Source organism: Galeopterus variegatus, unplaced genomic scaffold, assembly GCF_000696425.1.
Source record: "Galeopterus variegatus unplaced genomic scaffold, G_variegatus-3.0.2 Scaffold12979, whole genome shotgun sequence".
NCBI classification, from domain to species: domain Eukaryota; kingdom Metazoa; phylum Chordata; class Mammalia; order Dermoptera; family Cynocephalidae; genus Galeopterus; species Galeopterus variegatus.
This window is the reverse complement of record NW_007739090.1, coordinates 21,349-38,834: the sequence shown is the minus strand read 5'-3', so window position 1 is coordinate 38,834 and position 17,486 is coordinate 21,349. Positions and strand designations below refer to the sequence as shown.

Here is a 17,486-nt window from a genome sequence, read left to right as displayed (position 1 = left end):
CCCTGCCTGGATGCATTCTCCCTGCTTGCTCAGACTTCATGTCTTCTGCCCAGACTTCTACTGGGGCTGCCTCTACAGAGACTGACCTCCATCTAGGTACCAAATTCCACTGTGGCCAGTGCCTTCCTAACTGCTTTGACCCTGACCTCAGTGCCCTTGCTCTGATGCCATAACCAGCCACTGGTCCAACTCTGTATCAAATCATCTCCCTCATCTCCAGTTTTAGTTGAGGACTTTTGCCTATATGTAACCTACTCCCAACCCCATGCCTAGCAAACCAAAAATGGATCCCCAATCCTGATCCTTCCCAGATGTGTCCTCAACCTACCAATTACAAGCGTATTACTGGTCCATCCATTATTGGTCTTTCCTGTTCCTAATTTAGCTATCATTTAAAATTATACTGTGTGTCATTATCTTAAAATGCAGAACTGGAGATAATTCAATAAGATTAAAACTGCAGGAGAGACACAAGATCTATTGATCTTACTAAGGAGGATAAAAACACATTTCTATATTGCATTTACTTTTTTAAGGTTTTTCATGACATGTCAAGGGTGGCAAGCAGAACACTGATTTTTTTTNGGCGGGAGCGCCACCGCGCTTCCCAAGCGGTGCACTATCCAGTGCGCCACCGGGCCGGCCAATCTTGTTATGATTTTATATAACATTAGCTGTTACACATTTTATTTCTTTGTACTTTCCAGCCTCTGAAACCGTAAGAAATAAATTTCATTCCTCCATAAAGTACCCCGTTTCAGGTATTCTGTTTTGAGCAACAGGAATAGACTAATGCACCACACCGGAGGCCAGGCTAGCAGCCCGCTCTGCACTGCAGTTCTCACTGTCTCTCACCCTCACTGCACATACACACAAATAAATCCCAACCAATGCCACAGGCACCAATNGTCTCTCACCCTCACTGCACATACACACAAATAAATCCCAACCAATGCCACAGGCACCAATTACATCTTCTTTTTAAAACTTTCTATTTCTTTGAAAAATGAATTTGAATATGTTTTTTGGCCACTGGCTAATGTAAATATACAAAAATAATTCTTAAGGACATGGGATACAAAAAGAAGACTCCCAGAACATGCCCTTATGGCTACTGAACGTCCAGGGTGGCTCGGGAGGACAATGTAAATATACAAAAATAATTCTTAAGGACATGGGATACAAAAAGAAGACTCCCAGAACACACCCTTATGGCTACTGAACATCCAGGGTGGCTGGGGAGGATGTGGCTCGGGAGGACAGCAGAAAGGTGCCACATTGGTGGCAGCTGGGGTGCCGGCCATGACGTCACTGATACTCACCAGTTTGGTGATGCCACCATGCTGCCTCACTGCCCGCCGGGCTCTTCTAAACTTGGCAACATTCGCAATGGTCTCGGCTGCCAAACATTTCAGACTCTTGTATGGAGAATCAAGTATATTAACCATAATTGGTAAGCCCCCAAGGTCAACAATATTACGTCTGATTTGAGGATTATGACTGATTTCCTTCAGGATTTTTAATGAACCAATCTACATGAGGAAAAAAAGTTATAGATGAGTGAGTGCTTAATACATAACCAGTGCTATGTTTTGAAAAATTCCAAGTCTACCCAAAATCCTTCCCTAATTAAGTTTTTTAAGAAATAGTTTCCATCCCCAGGGGTTACGTATGTCCTCCATATTTTCCTCCATTTATGTAAATAAACATTCATCATTCGAGAAGCATGAGAGATGAATGGGACAGAGCAAGAGAAAGAAGAGAAACAGAGAGAAGGGAAAGCGTAGCTAATAGAAGTAGCAGGCTGATTGTCAGCAAGTGCAGCAGGTAAAGATAAGAAACAGGGAGCAAGGAGCAGCAGACACTTAGAGCAGAGAAGAGAGCCACAAGAAGGTGGGAACGAGACTCCTCATCCACTGTGACAGATTCACTCACCTTACATTTGACTTCATCTGTGTCAAGTAAATTTATTAACACTTCAAGGCCTCCAACATCTCTGATTGCCAACTGACAGGTCTCCTGAGCTAAGTTGAAATCCCTTATGGAGCACAATGCAATCACCGTGGCTGTCTGATTTCCTCCCTGTGAAGATGCAGGGCCATAGAAGGGTTAAATAAAACCACGTTCCCAGAGACACCTGCACTCCCATGTTCATTGCAGTACTATTCATAATAGCCAAGAGACGGAATCAACCTAATTGCCCATCAATGGATGAATGGATTAAAATAAAACCCTGTGGTATACATACACAATGGAATACTATGCACCTATAAAAAATAAAATCCTGTCATTTGCAGCAACATGGATGGAACTGGAGGACATCATGTTAAGTGAAGTAAGACAGGCACAGAAAGAAAATACCACATGGTCTCACTCATATGTGAAATCCAAAAAAAAAAAAAAAAAAGTGGCTCTCATAGAAGTAGAAAGTAGAGTAATAGTTACCAGAGATCAGGAAAGAAAAGGGGTTGGGGGGAGGAAAAGAGGTCAATTAATAGGTACAAAGTTACAGGTAGAAAGGAAGAATAAGTTCTGGTGTTCTAGGCTAACTAGAGGCAATAATATTATATTGCATATTTCTAAATAGCTAGAAAAGAGGATCTTGACAGTAATCACCCCAAAGAAAAGATGTTTAGGTGATGGATATGCTATTTACTCTAAGTTAATCATTGTACAATATATGCATGCATTGAAACAACACACTAGACCCCACAAATATGTACAATTAAATTTTAAAAAATAAAACCATGTCCCCACAGAAATGTACTATATGATTATGAATCTGTGAACTAGGAAATGTGTCTCCGAGTGGGCAATAATTTATTAAATGAATCATATAGAGGCAAAGCAGGAAAAAGCTGAATAGAGCATCCTAAACATTATTCCGACTGAGTAAACATTTAAAGGTGGTCTGTCTCCTCTAAACAGCAATGACACTAGGTGGTATTAGAGTATTAAAGAGAGTCAAGGGGCAAGGCTTGAGAGATCGATTGAAGAATTGAAGTTTTACATGGTGGTAAGAAATGGTCCTCCCAGTTCTTGAACAATGTATTGTGAAGGCAAACTGTGTCTGAAAATTACTCTTAGAGATGTTTGTAGAACAGGCTGGAATAGGGAGAATGTGGGGAAAGGACAACCATGTGGAGGCAGCACAGCAATCCAGACTGGGACCGAGAGGAGGGTGGTGAGAGCTGTGGGGCTGGCAAAGAGGAGGCAATTCAAGTACGACCTGGAGACAGACCAGAAAGGAGAAATGAAGAAAAGGAAAGCTTCACCGCAGTCGGTGAGACGTCTGTCCAGCAAGTCGAGGTCTACCTGGCTAATCAGGTAGACATTGAGCAGATGAGCTACTCCCTTAAGATTAAAAAAACCTGAGAGATTTAAAAAATTAATGATGGGACTGGCCAGTTAGCTCACTTGGGAGAGCATGGTGCTGATAATACCAAGATCAAGGGTTTGAATGCCCATACCAGTCAGCCACAAAAAAAAAAAAAAAATGTTTATTGCAGCACTATTTACAATAGCCAGAGTTGGAACCAGCCCAAATGTCCATAATGAGATAAGTGGGTAAGGAAATTGTGGTATATCTACACAATGGAATACTACTCTGCTATAAAAAAGAATGAAACACTACCATTTGCAATAACATGGATGGACTTGGAGAGAATTATATTAAGTGAAACAAGTCAGGCACAGAAAGAGAAATACCACATGTTCTCACTTATTTGTGGGAGCTAAAAATAAATAAATATACAAACAAATAAATGGTGGGGGGGAAGAAGACACAACAATCACAACAATTCCTTGAACTTGTTAAGACAAGTGAACGGATATGATATAGTTGGGGGGAGGGGAGAGAGGGAGGGGGAAAAGAGGAACTGGTAAAGGGTCACGAAATTCAACTACAATGTATATTGAGAAGTTAAAATAAAAAAAATAGAAACAAAACAGAACAACAAAAAAAATTTTTTTAAATTAATGATTGATAAGTGAACTAGACCTGCCAGGAAATTAAAATCAAAATTCACTACAGGAATTCTTTAAAAACATCTACTGGTCATTACTGCTTTGAAAATCTGAAAAATATCACATAGTGCATATTGTTGCTACAGCTATTGAGGCTGGTTGGCAAATAAGAATTCTGAAATAAGCAATGAAATAGTTCATTAGACACAAAAGCAATATTTCTGTTGGGGCTAAGAATAAACTATTTTTGTAAAAGGTGCTCATAAAAGACAGTCTTTGATTCCTACCTCAAAACATAATACCAATGGCCCCAAATCTCTCTTTTTTAAGAGAAGACACTTTCAAATTATGTTTATTATCATTTGTTAATTATTATTTCCATACTTTATAAAATAGACAATGTATATTTTTATATACATTATAAAATAGATAATGTACATTTAAGGGGCCTTCAAAAATTCATGGAAGGATTTGCATTATCTTTAAATTCAATTCTTCCATGAACTTCATTATGAAGTATCCTCATACATTATCTATTTTATATGTATATAATATATAATATATAAATATATAAATATGCATATGTATTAATAACTAAATATATTTAATATAAATATAATAAGTGTAATTGAAATATAAAAATAATATATTTGTGTTATATGTATTTTATATTGTTTATATATAAATATAAATATTAAATATATATTATATAAATATAAAAGTTAAAATGAAAAATATATTTATATATAAAATAAATGATACATATATAGTAGGTTTAACACAGAAAATGGAAATTACATACAATCTGCCTAGCCCCTTCCTCCTTCCTATCACACACATGCACATACATAAATCCTCTTGTGAATTCAATACAATATTTTACTTTAAAATAAGAAAATGAAATGGGATTAATAAAGGACATGCATCAAAAAGTAAAGATAGAAAGGTTTAGACCAGCTTTTCCTCTTCTTTTAAGAAAATTCCTTCCACATCTCTAGAAATGTTATGGACTATCTTGTGGTGATGTCACTGACGATTTCCATCTTTTATACTAATCCAGGCTGTCCTCTATATTCAAGATTAAGTTTAGAATAACAAGAGCCTTATTTGTATTATTTACATTTAAAATAATAAGTTATATTCTTTTTTTTTGAGCTCATTGTTATTGAATCAATTTTATTTTATTTTTTTAAATTTTACTTTATCAATATACCCTCATACACTGTTGGTAGGACTGCAAAATGGTGCAACCTTTATGGAAAATATTATGGAGGTTCCTCAAACAATTACAGATAGATCTACCATATGACCCAGATATTCCTCTGCTGGGAATATACCCAGAGGAATGGAAATCATCATGTTGAAGGAATACCTGTACTCCCATGCTTATTGCAGCACTATTTACAATAGCCAAGAGTTGGAACCAGCCTAAATGTCTATTATCAGATGAGTGGATAAGGAAACTGTGGTACATCTACACAATGGAATACTACTCAGCTATAAAAAAAAGAATGAAATACTATCATTTGCAGCAACATGGATGGACTTAGAGAAAATTATATGAAGTAAAATAAGTCAGGCACAGAAAGAGAAATACCACATGTTCAAAAAAATCACTGCTTATTTGTGGGAGATAAAAATAAATAAATAAATATGCAAACAAACGGTGTGGGCAGGGACAGGGAAGAAGACACAACAATCACACCAATTCCTTGAACTTAAGACAAGTGAACAGATATTGGTGTTGATGGCAGGGAGGGGGCAGAGGGAGGGGGAAAAGAGGGATTGGTAAAGGGACACGAAAATCAGCTACATCATATAAGTTATGTTCTTAACAGCTTTTAGTGTCTTTTCTCCATACTATCAAGAGAAATGTTAGCACTACCAATTATCTTACATTTAAAATAATAAATCCTCTTTATTAATGTTGGGTTCATAAACTCCCTTATATGGGGGCACAGAACTCCTACAGGCCAGCACTTGCCGTTTCTCATTTAGAAAAACAAAAGGCAGATATTTTGTAAACCATAAAGAAGAATGTACATGATAACTATAATTAATGAAAGGAAATGAAATAATACACAAAAAAGGAAATAGCCAAGAAAATCAGAAAAACAATTCATTAAACAAGGCTTTTTTTTTTTTTTTTTCTGAATAGAAATGGTTAAAAGGTGCCAGAAAGTTCCCTGGGGAGTATCTGAAAAATCAGAGCTGTGTTCCTGATGAAGAATTTGAAAATCCACACCAAGAGCTTCAGGTAGACAGAGGCTTTCGACTTAAGCGTGACTGGAAAGCGCAGAAGACATCGAACAGGGTGTCATACCCCATTCAAGCCAACAGCCTCCTCCCACCCCAGGTCCAGCTCCCTGAAGAATGTACAGCCCTGACATTCATAGTTGCGCATGACCGCAGGCTTTCTTGACTATTTTTGCACTACTATATAATATTTTCTTTGGTAGCGATTTCTGCTTATATACTCAGCGCAATCTTTGTTTCCCATTTCATGTTGTCTTCGTTTTTCTCTTCTAGACTATTTCCATTTTTTGAGCTTTACTTGATTATTTATGCTAAAATCAATGACATAAAAATTTTTTTAAGTCATTTAATTGTAGCAGATGCCCAAAAGGTAAGCGTTTATATTTTTTTGATTTATCTCTAGGTCAGTCTTCAAGGCAAAGGACTGACAATTTACATTTATCATTAAGTAGTTAGATCCTTATAGAAAAAAAGAATTCTGTAAATCAGCTTCTTCTGAAAATCTGGAAACATAGTCATAGGCTTGAGGGATTTTTTTTAGAACGGTTTTATATTAGGGAAAGTTAGTTTTTCCACATTTCAGGATTTAGTTCTACTCTTGTCACTGACCACACTCCCAAAAGGATTATAAATCTTTCAGAATGAATACCAGAGGACGGGGGCCAAAATATTCAACATACAGAGCCACAAGTGTTAGCCAATTGCTATTCTTTACATACCAGCTATGTCAAAGGATTTTCAAATGTTCGTTCTGTTTTGACCAGATGCCATAAATATCTAACCGAGGAGAAGCAATGCAAATATTCTCTTTTTTCAATTAAATCTCCCCCGAGAACGTAATTAGTTGCCAGCACTTATTTTCACATTTTATCACGCGTTTGCATCGGTGAGGTTTTAAGAGCTGGAGAAAACATAGTAAAATATTATTTCACTACCTTCTGAAGGGTTTTGAAAAATGCTTCCAATAAGCTTTTCCACTTCTCAATTAATGCAATTCTTTTGTTAGTTGTCTTCCTGCTCCTGCTTCTCAAACATCTCCAGGCTCTGTTGGCCTTTGGATCCTCTGCAGTTCACGTTCCTTTCTCCGACCAGGAGGTGTTTTTGTTCAGTTACCATCAGGTTTCAAACAAGCACAGATTGAGTGAATGCTGCTTTCTCTCACTTTTCTTAAAACTATGCTTTAAAAGACAAGACGAATTGGGGATATTTTTCTAAACAATTATTTATATTACTTTAAAATCTTTGAAATAAGGAAGTATAACCTTGTCTGGTACACAGAGTAATGCCCTCCCTTGCTGTCCATAGGGTGAAAAAAAATTTACTAAATTGAGATGAACAATGTATTCGAGAATAAAACTGAGCAAGCGGCCTCAAATCACTTTTGCATTCTTTCATTCAACAAATTTGTTGCACATTTACAATTTGCCAAGCCGGATGACAGGCACTAGAGACATACTAGTAAGCCAGACCAGACATGGTCCCTGCCTCCATGAAGCTTACAGTTTAATAGAGGAAAAAGGATTTAACTTTTTTAAGCTCATCCAAACAAAAGAAAACTCTAAGTCTGAGAAGTGCTACAAGGGAGAAGGGCAGGGGGCTATGGAAGGACATAATAGCGGGCTTTTACCTAGCCTCGGGCATCATCCCTGGGGAAAGAATGCCTGAGCTGAGATCTATACAAAAAGCTGGTGTTTTCCCTGGTAGGAGAGGAAGGCAAGTGATAAAAAGCAAGTGGTCTGTGCAAAAGCCCCACAGTGGAGTGGAGCGTGGCTGTTTTAAGACCTTAAGAAGGCCAGGGTGGCCAAAGCCTAGAGTGGAGCGTGGTATGAAATGGACTTTAAAAGGACGTAGCAACAGAAGCTGCCAGGTCCAGAGGCTGGGCTGAAAATTTTCATCTTTATTTCAAGATTGGCTAATATGAGGTGCTAACATTTTTAAAAGATCACTCTGGCTGCAGAGGCCCTTGGCTGGAGGGGGCAAGTGTGGGTGTGCGGAGAAACCCAGAGATCCAGAGAAAAGCGGATAACTTGGAGTAGGAGGTCGAGGTCATTCATCACGCACCATAAACAGACTTTTGAAATGAAAGGTTTCTACTAACTTTGTTCAGATAAGGAGATGAAACTCTGGTGGACAACACACTTGCAGGGTCATCATTCAAGCTTATTGTCAGAGCCCCGTGTGACCACAGTGCGACAGGAAGGCAAGCAGAGGCACGATCAGGACCTGAAGGCCCCTCCTGGCCCATCCCCCACTGTCTGCAACCAAGAAGCAGCGGGTGAGACCCAGTGGAGTGACACAACCATCACACAGCCCTCCAGCTGGCTTTGAAAGCCCTCAGCATTTTTTCCTCCAAGCATGTCACTCAGAGAGCAAGAAAAGTGAACCCCTGCCAGTGACTATTCGTTAATGATGACAGAAGGCCTGGCGCCCAGCGTAGATGTTGGCTTAAAGATACTCTTCTCCCAGGATCAGAAGTAGTAAAAGGTAAGTGCTCAAAGTGAGTCAAGATAGTAAAATATACTGCTTTGCCTTCTGTTTATTTGCAAATCTATTTTATTGCTGATTCAGCACTCATAAACCTGAGACTCAACAGAGCCCCAAGGAAAAGGAGAAAATAGTTTCCAGAAGAAAATGTATATATATAAACACACATTTTTATATATATATATATATATATATATCCTTAAAGAAATTAGACTCAGGTTGTTAGATTACAAGCTTGCTAAGCATTTTTATCAGGAATGGGTAAGGAACAATGCAAAGATTCCATACACATTTTAAATAGCCATGGCATATTTACAGAAATTGACAACTTACTGAAATCTACTTACTGCAATGAGGAAAAATTTGTAGCAGAGGTAACTGTCTTTCTAAAAAGATTCAGAAGAATGAGCTGAATAATTATGAAATTGATAAAAATATTTCAGTAAAGTGGTTAGATACAAGGTCAACATTTAAAAATGAGTAACTCTCCATACACTAAGAATAACAAATCAAAATATATAATTTGAGAAAGTTCCCATGCCAGTACTAACAAAACAATAATAACAAAAGTGTCTATGACTAAATCCCACAGGAAATATTTTGGATATATGTAGGGAAAAAAGCTACTAAGTTTTACTCAAGTACATAGAAGACTAAATAATGAATGGTCACTCACACCATGTTCATGAATAGGATAACTCAATGTTATTAAAATTACAATTTACCCAAAAGCAATTTATAAACCAACCAAAATGCCAACAGGATTTTTTTGTTTCTGTTTATAACTGAATCCTCAACTCATTCTAAAGATGATCTGGAATGGAAAATATGTAAAGATTTGTTTAAAAAATTTTAAGATACCTATATGGCCTACCAAATATTAAAATATACCAAAGCTATAGTAATAAAAGCAGCAAGGAACTGGCATAGGAACATCCAAATAAGTCAATGCAACACAGAAAGATCCAGAAACAAACTCTCACATGTGAGATTGCAGTATTTGCTAAGGGTAACATCTCAGATCATAGGAGGGAAGAGTGGATGAGCCAACTTGTGTATTGGTACAGCTGACTATCCATCTAGAGAAAAGAAAAAGTAAATCAGATACCTACCTTACAATATACATAAAGGGAATTCCAGATGGATTCAGGATTTGAAAAAAAATTTTAATGCTTGTAAAACTACCAGAAGGAAATAGAAAATATTTTTGACCTCTTGTAATGGCTTTAGAAAAACCGTCTTAGTTCCTAAGATACAAAACCCATAAGCCATGAAGAAGATGGTTGATATTTATGAATGTATAAAAGAGTAGACAGAAAGGTATGTGAAAAATGGAGAGAAAATATCTGCAAGTAATTAATTTGCAACACCAAGTATAAAAAGACAAACAACCACATAGAAAAATAGGCAAAAGATAGAGTATAACACTATTTGACATATGAAAAAATTATCAACCTCATTAGTAGTCAAAGTTATGCAAATTTAAACAAGATACATTTTTTTCTCTATCAGAACAATTGGCCAAAATTAAAAATTAAAAAAGACTGCAAATTAGTGGGAATATATAACAATAGATTTCAATCCTACATGAATAATTTTAATACCCTGAGGAGATTTTAAAGACTATCAATGCCTAGACTCCACCCCAAACCAATTCAATGACAACTTCCATGAATGGTATCTGGGTGTCGGGGGTCTTCAGTTTATTTGCTCATTTGTTTTTGTTTTTAAGAGCCCTGGTTGATTTCGCTCTGTGTCCAAGGTTGAAAACCATTGGTATATTACTCGTGAAGTATAAATTGACATTTTCTTTCTGCAAGGAGCTATCAAAAAACTTTTTTATATAAACCAAGCTTGTTTGGTTTAAAAAATGTTTAATGCAAGGCATCTCAAACTTAGTGAGCATATATTTTCTTTCTTTTTTAAAACAGCTTTATTGCGGTTTAATTGATCTACAAGAACTGCACATATTTAATGTACGCAATTTGATGAGTTTGGACATACGTGTACACCAATGAAATCATCACCACAGTCAAGGTGATAAACACATCTGTCACTTGCAAAAATTTCCTTCTGCTTCCTCCTCTTTTTGTGGTAACAACACTTAACATGAGACCTACTCTTTTTTAAGTGTACAATACATATTGTTTAACTGTAGGCACTATGTTGTACAGCAGATCTCCAGAATTTATCCAACTGGCATAAATGAAACTTTATACTCACTGAACAACAATTGCCCATTGGAGCTATCAAAAATTTAAATATGCATTCTCTTTGACCCAAGAAATTCCATTTCAAAGAATCCTTCCTACAGAAATAGTGTACATATCCAAAAGTAGTGATAAAAATTAACTTGAGGGGGGAAAAAAATTTTAAAAAGTTGTCAATAAGAGAATTGTTAAATAAATTAATTGTTAAATAAATAAAATCATAATGAAATACTATGTAGTAATTAAAAGGACTGAGGCAGATTCGAAAGATCACCAAGACATAAAATGGAGAATAAGAAATAGTATTTATATATACATTTACATATTTATTCATTTATATATACAAATTATGTATGTACAAGTACATAAACAGAGAAATATCTGGAAGCGGTCTTCTACTTTGACTCTTTGCATGGCTTGCTTTTTTACAATGAACATTTATTAGTGTATTATTTGTATAGTATTGTCAGATTTTAAACACAGAAGGGAGTAAAAGAAAAACTAGAAGAGCAACATATGCTTCTGCTATGTCCCGCATGTCACAGAAACATCAGCGGGCCACCACCAGACAGCCACACCCATCCAGAGGGCAAGAGGTGGGAAAGGAGCCACAGCCCTCCTGCAGGAGTCTCCAAGAGAGCACAAAGAGACATGGAGTTTAAGACTTTTCCTACACATATGCAAATTCCAATAATGATTACAATAGATCTACAGACAGGTGTGAAACGAAAGATCATTTACACCAAATTCGGTGCCTCTTACTCCTTAACGCACACATTCAGAAATTCTCCAGCATGCAAACTTCTGTAGCAGGACATGAGTATGTGTTTTTAAAACAAAATGCAAAGCAGCCTAGCACATTACATAAACTGGGAACTAGCCAGCGCTAGTTTTCTCCAAGCTATTTAGCTTTCTCAAATAAATTTTTGGGGAAAAGCACACTTTGAGGAACAAAAAAGAAGTGTTGCTGAAAATGCATAGGACAAGAAATTCTCCCAAAGTATCTATGACATTTTTCAACCATTACATAAAACTGCCTTAGATAAAATTCTTTTCAATCCAAGATCTTATGAATAGCTAGATGGGTATTATGCTCTAGCTGGGCTGGCTCACAGTGCACATTCATGAATAAACACCTGAATGAATGCATGAATGAATGAGTTAAAGCTTAAGGGACCTCCCTCGAGATTTTTAATATTGTAATTTTTCAATAATTAAGTTGATTTCACTGCATAAAGCTAGCTAGTGGTGGTATAAACTGTTATGAGTCAGTAACACTGTGTTATCATACTCGTCTAACTACCCTTACTCTGCCTTTTCTCCACACGTATTTATTTATAATAGCCAACAGGCAAGGAGAGTTTAAATCTCAAAACTAAAAAAGTTATTATTTTATTTGTGGAGTACAGATTCCCCTTTGGAGATGAGAAGCCACTCCATTGCTTCCACTATCTCCTTTATAATAAAAATAAAAGGGGTGGGGGGAGAGGATACATGTGCGGAAATGGCCATCCTCCCTATTGATGTAATGCCTTTGTCACTGGCCTCCTGTCCCTTCCCACTCGGATGCATTTCGCATACCACCTTCTGCTGGACTCATCTTTCTAAATCGATGCTTTCATCATCCTGCTACCCACTCTCCCAGCTGGACTCTGATCACAATTCCAGGTGCAGAAACAGGCATCCTGCAGGGAGGAGGCACACCTGGGGAAGGCCCTGGGAATTAACCCTAGATCCCCGCACCGGTGCAGAAAGCACTCAGGAGTGAGAACAGCTGGATGAAGCTCTTCCAAGAAGAGACAGCCGCCTCGCCCTTGCTTACTCATATTCTCCTAGTTGAGCCTAGAGCCGATGCCAGGATGGTACAGATGTCTTATCCTCAAGTGACAGCCCTAGGAAATGCCCACAAGGTAGACAAAGCATGATTCTAGACCCCACCTTTGAGGTCCTGCCAAACTACCTAAAAGCTGTCCAACCTTGTTCCTGGGCCCCACTCTAGTCTCCTCAATTTTTCTCTTGGATTTGCTGGTCCTATAGATTAAATTCTGTACCACCTTCAATGCACGTAGAAATGGATTTCAACAGGCTTTCAACCGTGGGTCCAAAAATTCATTCTTCAGTTTAAGGACACTTACATGAATATGTACAGAATGCAGATCTACTTAAAATTCTGACCTTTCAACATTTTATCTCACTTTATTGAAGAGTACCTATTTGTATTAATCTATAATATTACAATACTTGTGACTAATAAATCCACATTTCCAAACAGACAAAATATCCTACAACTTGTCTATCTCACAAAAGGGTTCTCTACATACCTTATTTAGAAATGAATGAAACTTGACTGTATTTTTGGAGACTCACAGAATTAGTGTGGAGCACAGATATTAACAGGCCATCTCCCCCAGTTGCTCAAACTGATAGTAAGCAAGACATTTTTCTTGCAAGATTTTTAGATCAGCCCTGGCCAGGGGAGAAAATAATATCCATATAAACCTAGCAGACGAAGCAATAAAGTAGTATATCTATAATGAGAAAGAGAGCTAGAAAAGGAGAAGAGAGGGGTACAAGAGAAGTGAATGGCCCAGAGGCAGGAAGAACAGCCCTCAAGGAGCTGAGAGTAAAGAACTAAGCCTCGCCTCCTGGAAACTTTGTCCTCTCCCCTATGCACTGTTTGGGCAGAGAGTAGAAAGGCACCCTTGCATTCATTAGCAAGACACCCTGCAAGATACAAAAATGAATTTAATAGGATCTCTCTACTCAAGGAGTAACTGACAAAACACATAACCTGAACCACCACCATAGCAGAAGGCAGAATGTAAGTGCTTATCAGTAAGGTAGCTGAAAAGGGGGTGTACTGCTTCATTTAGAATCAGAGTATGGTCAGCTATCGGGGGAGAAAAGAAGTTGGAAGGTTATTGAGTAAAAATAAAATGCAATCATTAATTTAAAAATTAAATTGTGTTCTAAAAATCCAGATGAAAAGAATATATACATATATAAAACTTACAAGTTGAAATGAACATATGTCAAAGCCAAATAGTTAAATACAAACTCCCTTTGCTTATGTGCCAAGATCTGAGCTCATAGCTCTGGATAAATAAGAAGCTATAGTTTATTGACCAGTTTGGGTATTAATGAGCTCATCAAATTTTTTTTTTTTCAACAATCACAGACATTGCTCTACTTGGAAAACGGTAAGTAAAAAGTCAGGTCAACATTCAGATTTCTCTGCTAGTTTAAGTCTACATTTAAGCCATAATTTTATAAATTAAAATGTCAGGTACATGATTTTGAGATTATCTAGAGACATTCAATTTTGCATTTCACAGACTTTTAAGATCCTTTGGTGTCTCCATATAAAACATTTATCTGTGTCAAAAACCTTGAAATCATTTGTAGATGTACTTTTTCTTTTATTGGCTGTGTTAAGAATATTGACCTGTGGGAACTATAAGAATTCCAAGCAATTTACTGTCTGGCCAAAAGTATCACATTTGCACATGATTTATTGATGAATAACTGGTGCAAGCTTAAATAGCACTTCATCAATACATGTTTTCCTTAATTGTTCTGGGACAGAAATAGTGCATCCCCTTTTGGCCTAATACTATATGAACTGCTCCTAAATAGCTGAAAAACTCAAGACAGTTATTCAATAATTAGGCTCTTATGAGAAACTCTCTTCGCCATATTCACTGGGAGGATATTATCGAGGTTTTCTTCATTCCACGCTTAGTGCCTGCCCCATGAAATCCCAAGGGAGAAAATTCTTTCTGCTTTTAGCACCAGGATCAGTTATACTCATTGGCAACTGGTTTATTTTTATTTTAGGGTGGTAAGAGTCTTTCCCTCACTGTATTAACTCACTGTATTTCCCTCATCTTACTGGTGGCTAGAAAACTTAAAACAAAAATTGAAGGCCACCTGTGCAAGTCAATAAGACTCCGTGCCACCCATTTTTTGTAATAATAATAAAATGCAATAGAAGTAATTATTATTGCTAACAGTTACCGAGTACTTTGTGCTAAGCACTTTATATGTGTTATATTTCATTTAATATTCATAATAATCCTGACATATGTGAACTTTTATTTTTCCATTTTCACCAATGAGGAAACTGAAGCTTAGAGAGGTTAGTCCGCTTGCCCAAGGCTGCTGAGTTAGTAAGTGGCAGAATTCCAACTCAGCTAAAGTCTTCTCAGTGTCAAAGATCATACTTCTAACTGCTCCGTTATTCTGCCTCCCGGCCCACTTTATGTTTCTGCTCTTTGACTCTCTGTTTCCTTATACTGATTTTGAAAAGATCATGGACCAAGACTCTAGGAAAACATCAAGGGCTCTTCTAATACTTCTTCAAAAAGGCCATGTCTGAGCCCCAGTGGCCCTGTCTAGCTCAAACTGGCCGCCACAGAGAGAGTAGTGGGTGGCAAAGTTCTCTGTTGTCAGTTTTTTTTTTTTCCCCCAGAAGACACACTTTTTAAGAGTTGAGGAGATGTGACCACAGGCAGCTTTGTGGTTCAATAAAGGAGCAGAAGCACTGTTGGAAACCTGTCCTGAATGTCCCAAGGCTGGACATTGCTACCCTGTGTACCATGCTGGGGCCACCGTGTTGAACAGTGTGGTTTATGCATGAAGACATCTGCCAAAGGGGGGTGCAGGAGCATGTGGCCTGAATCCAGCCTGTGCTCCGTGCTAGTGTTTCCAAATTCCTGACAGATATTCACCATCAAGATTCAGGAATAAGAAAGCAGAACTCCCAGGAATTCTCAGGAATTCAAAATTGTAAGTTATTCTGTATTCTTCCTAATATTTCATTTACATGTTTTTAAATAATAATGAGTGATCATAATAATAGTGAATTATTCCCATAATAATAGTAAGTGAATCATTTTTTGTGGTAGAGTTATGCTAAAAATTTTCAGAGGTTTTCTTTTAAAAAAAACTACACAATAAATGCATGGTTTATTATTATTATGAGCCAGTCTATGTGATGCAATTATATATTGCATGTAAAAATCATCTCTACCTGATATAAACATTTGGTAATAGAAAACAATGAATGAGGAGAACACTAACACAAAATAAATGCCAAATAAAAAGCATTGTAGAAATTCACATGATATAAAAATATTTAATATCTATAAAATATCATTCTAAAAATGAAATTTAAAACACAAAACATTAATTTTCCTCTCCAATAGTCTTGATCTTTCTTTGATGACAAATAATCCAAACCAAAAAAATATTTCTTTCATTTTGCATTGATGTTGATCAAATCATTAAGAGGCTTGCAAAAAAATCAACAAGTTGAGCATTACTGTACCATATAAGCTCATATCCCTCTTTAAATATGAAAATATTTTATGTATTTATTTTATTTTTAATTGACAAATAATAATTATTTATCAGATAGGATGTGATGTTTTGATATATGTTTACATTGTGAAATAACAATTAATTAAAGCCAATTTAAATTTTAAAGAAGTTAAATAAAGCTAATTAAGTAAAGCTAATTAACAAATCCATCACCTCACACACACCTATTTTTCGTGGTGAAAACATTTAAAAACCACTCCTTTAGCAATTTTGAAATATATAATGCACTATTATTTGTTATAGTCACCATCTATGCAATAGATCATTAAAGCTGATTCCTCCTTCCTAACTGAAATTCCATACCCTTTGTCCAACGTCTCCTGTTTTCTGGTCCACCGCCCTCCCCCAGCCTCTAGTAAACACCATTCTATTCCTTTCTATGAGTCTGACTTTTGTAGATTCCACATATAGGTGAGATCATGTGGTATTTGTCTTTCTATGTCTGACTTATTTCATTGAGCATAATGTTCTCCAGGTTCATCCACATTATCATGAATGACAGAATTTCCTTCTTTTTTCAGGCTGACTAGTATTCCACTGTGTATATATACATTTCTTTATCCATTCATCCAAATGATGGACACCCAGGTTGCTTCCATATCTTTGCTCTTGTGCAAAATGCTACAATTAACAAGAAAGGGCAGCGATCTCTTTGGAATACTAATTTCAATTCCTTTGGATATATACTTAGCAGTGGGACTGCTGAATCATATGGTGATTCTGTTCGTAGTTTTCTGAGGAACGTCTATACTGTTTTCCATAGTGGCTGCATTAACTTACACTCCCACCAACAGTACACAAGAGTTCCCTTTCCCTTTTCTCCACACCCTCATCAACACTTATCTTTCAGCTTTTTGATAACAGCCATTTCAACAGGCATGAGGTGATATCTCATTGTGGTTTTAATTTTCATTTCCTTGTTAATGAGTGATGTTGAGCATTTTTTCATAAATCTGTTGACCATTTGTATGTCTTCTTTCGAGAAATGTTTATTTAAGTCCTTTGCCCATTTTTAAACCAGGTTCTTGCTATTGAGTTGACTTCCTTAAATACTTTGGCTATCAGCCCCTTATCAAAGGTATGGTATGCAAATGTTTTCTCCCAGTCCATGGGTTGTCTCTTCACTCTTTTTTTTTCCTTTTTGTCTTTTTTACTGACCGGCAATGGGATCGCAACCCTCGGTGTCGC

At 36.8% G+C, this 17,486-nt stretch overlaps 1 protein-coding gene across 1 annotated transcript in view; it reads right to left on the bottom strand.

The window, feature by feature from the left end:
- Positions 1–1,461: 1,461 nt before the first annotated feature.
- The window catches only part of LOC103581402 (armadillo repeat-containing protein 4), a gene marked incomplete at its 5' end in the record, with an annotated part of 37,225 nt that continues 21,200 nt past the window's right edge, over positions 1,462–17,486 (bottom strand). The window contains 3 exon segments of the mRNA XM_008563244.1: positions 1,462–1,532; positions 1,936–1,967; positions 1,969–2,082. Coding sequence (XP_008561466.1) covers positions 1,520–1,532; positions 1,936–1,967; positions 1,969–2,082 — 159 coding nt within the window.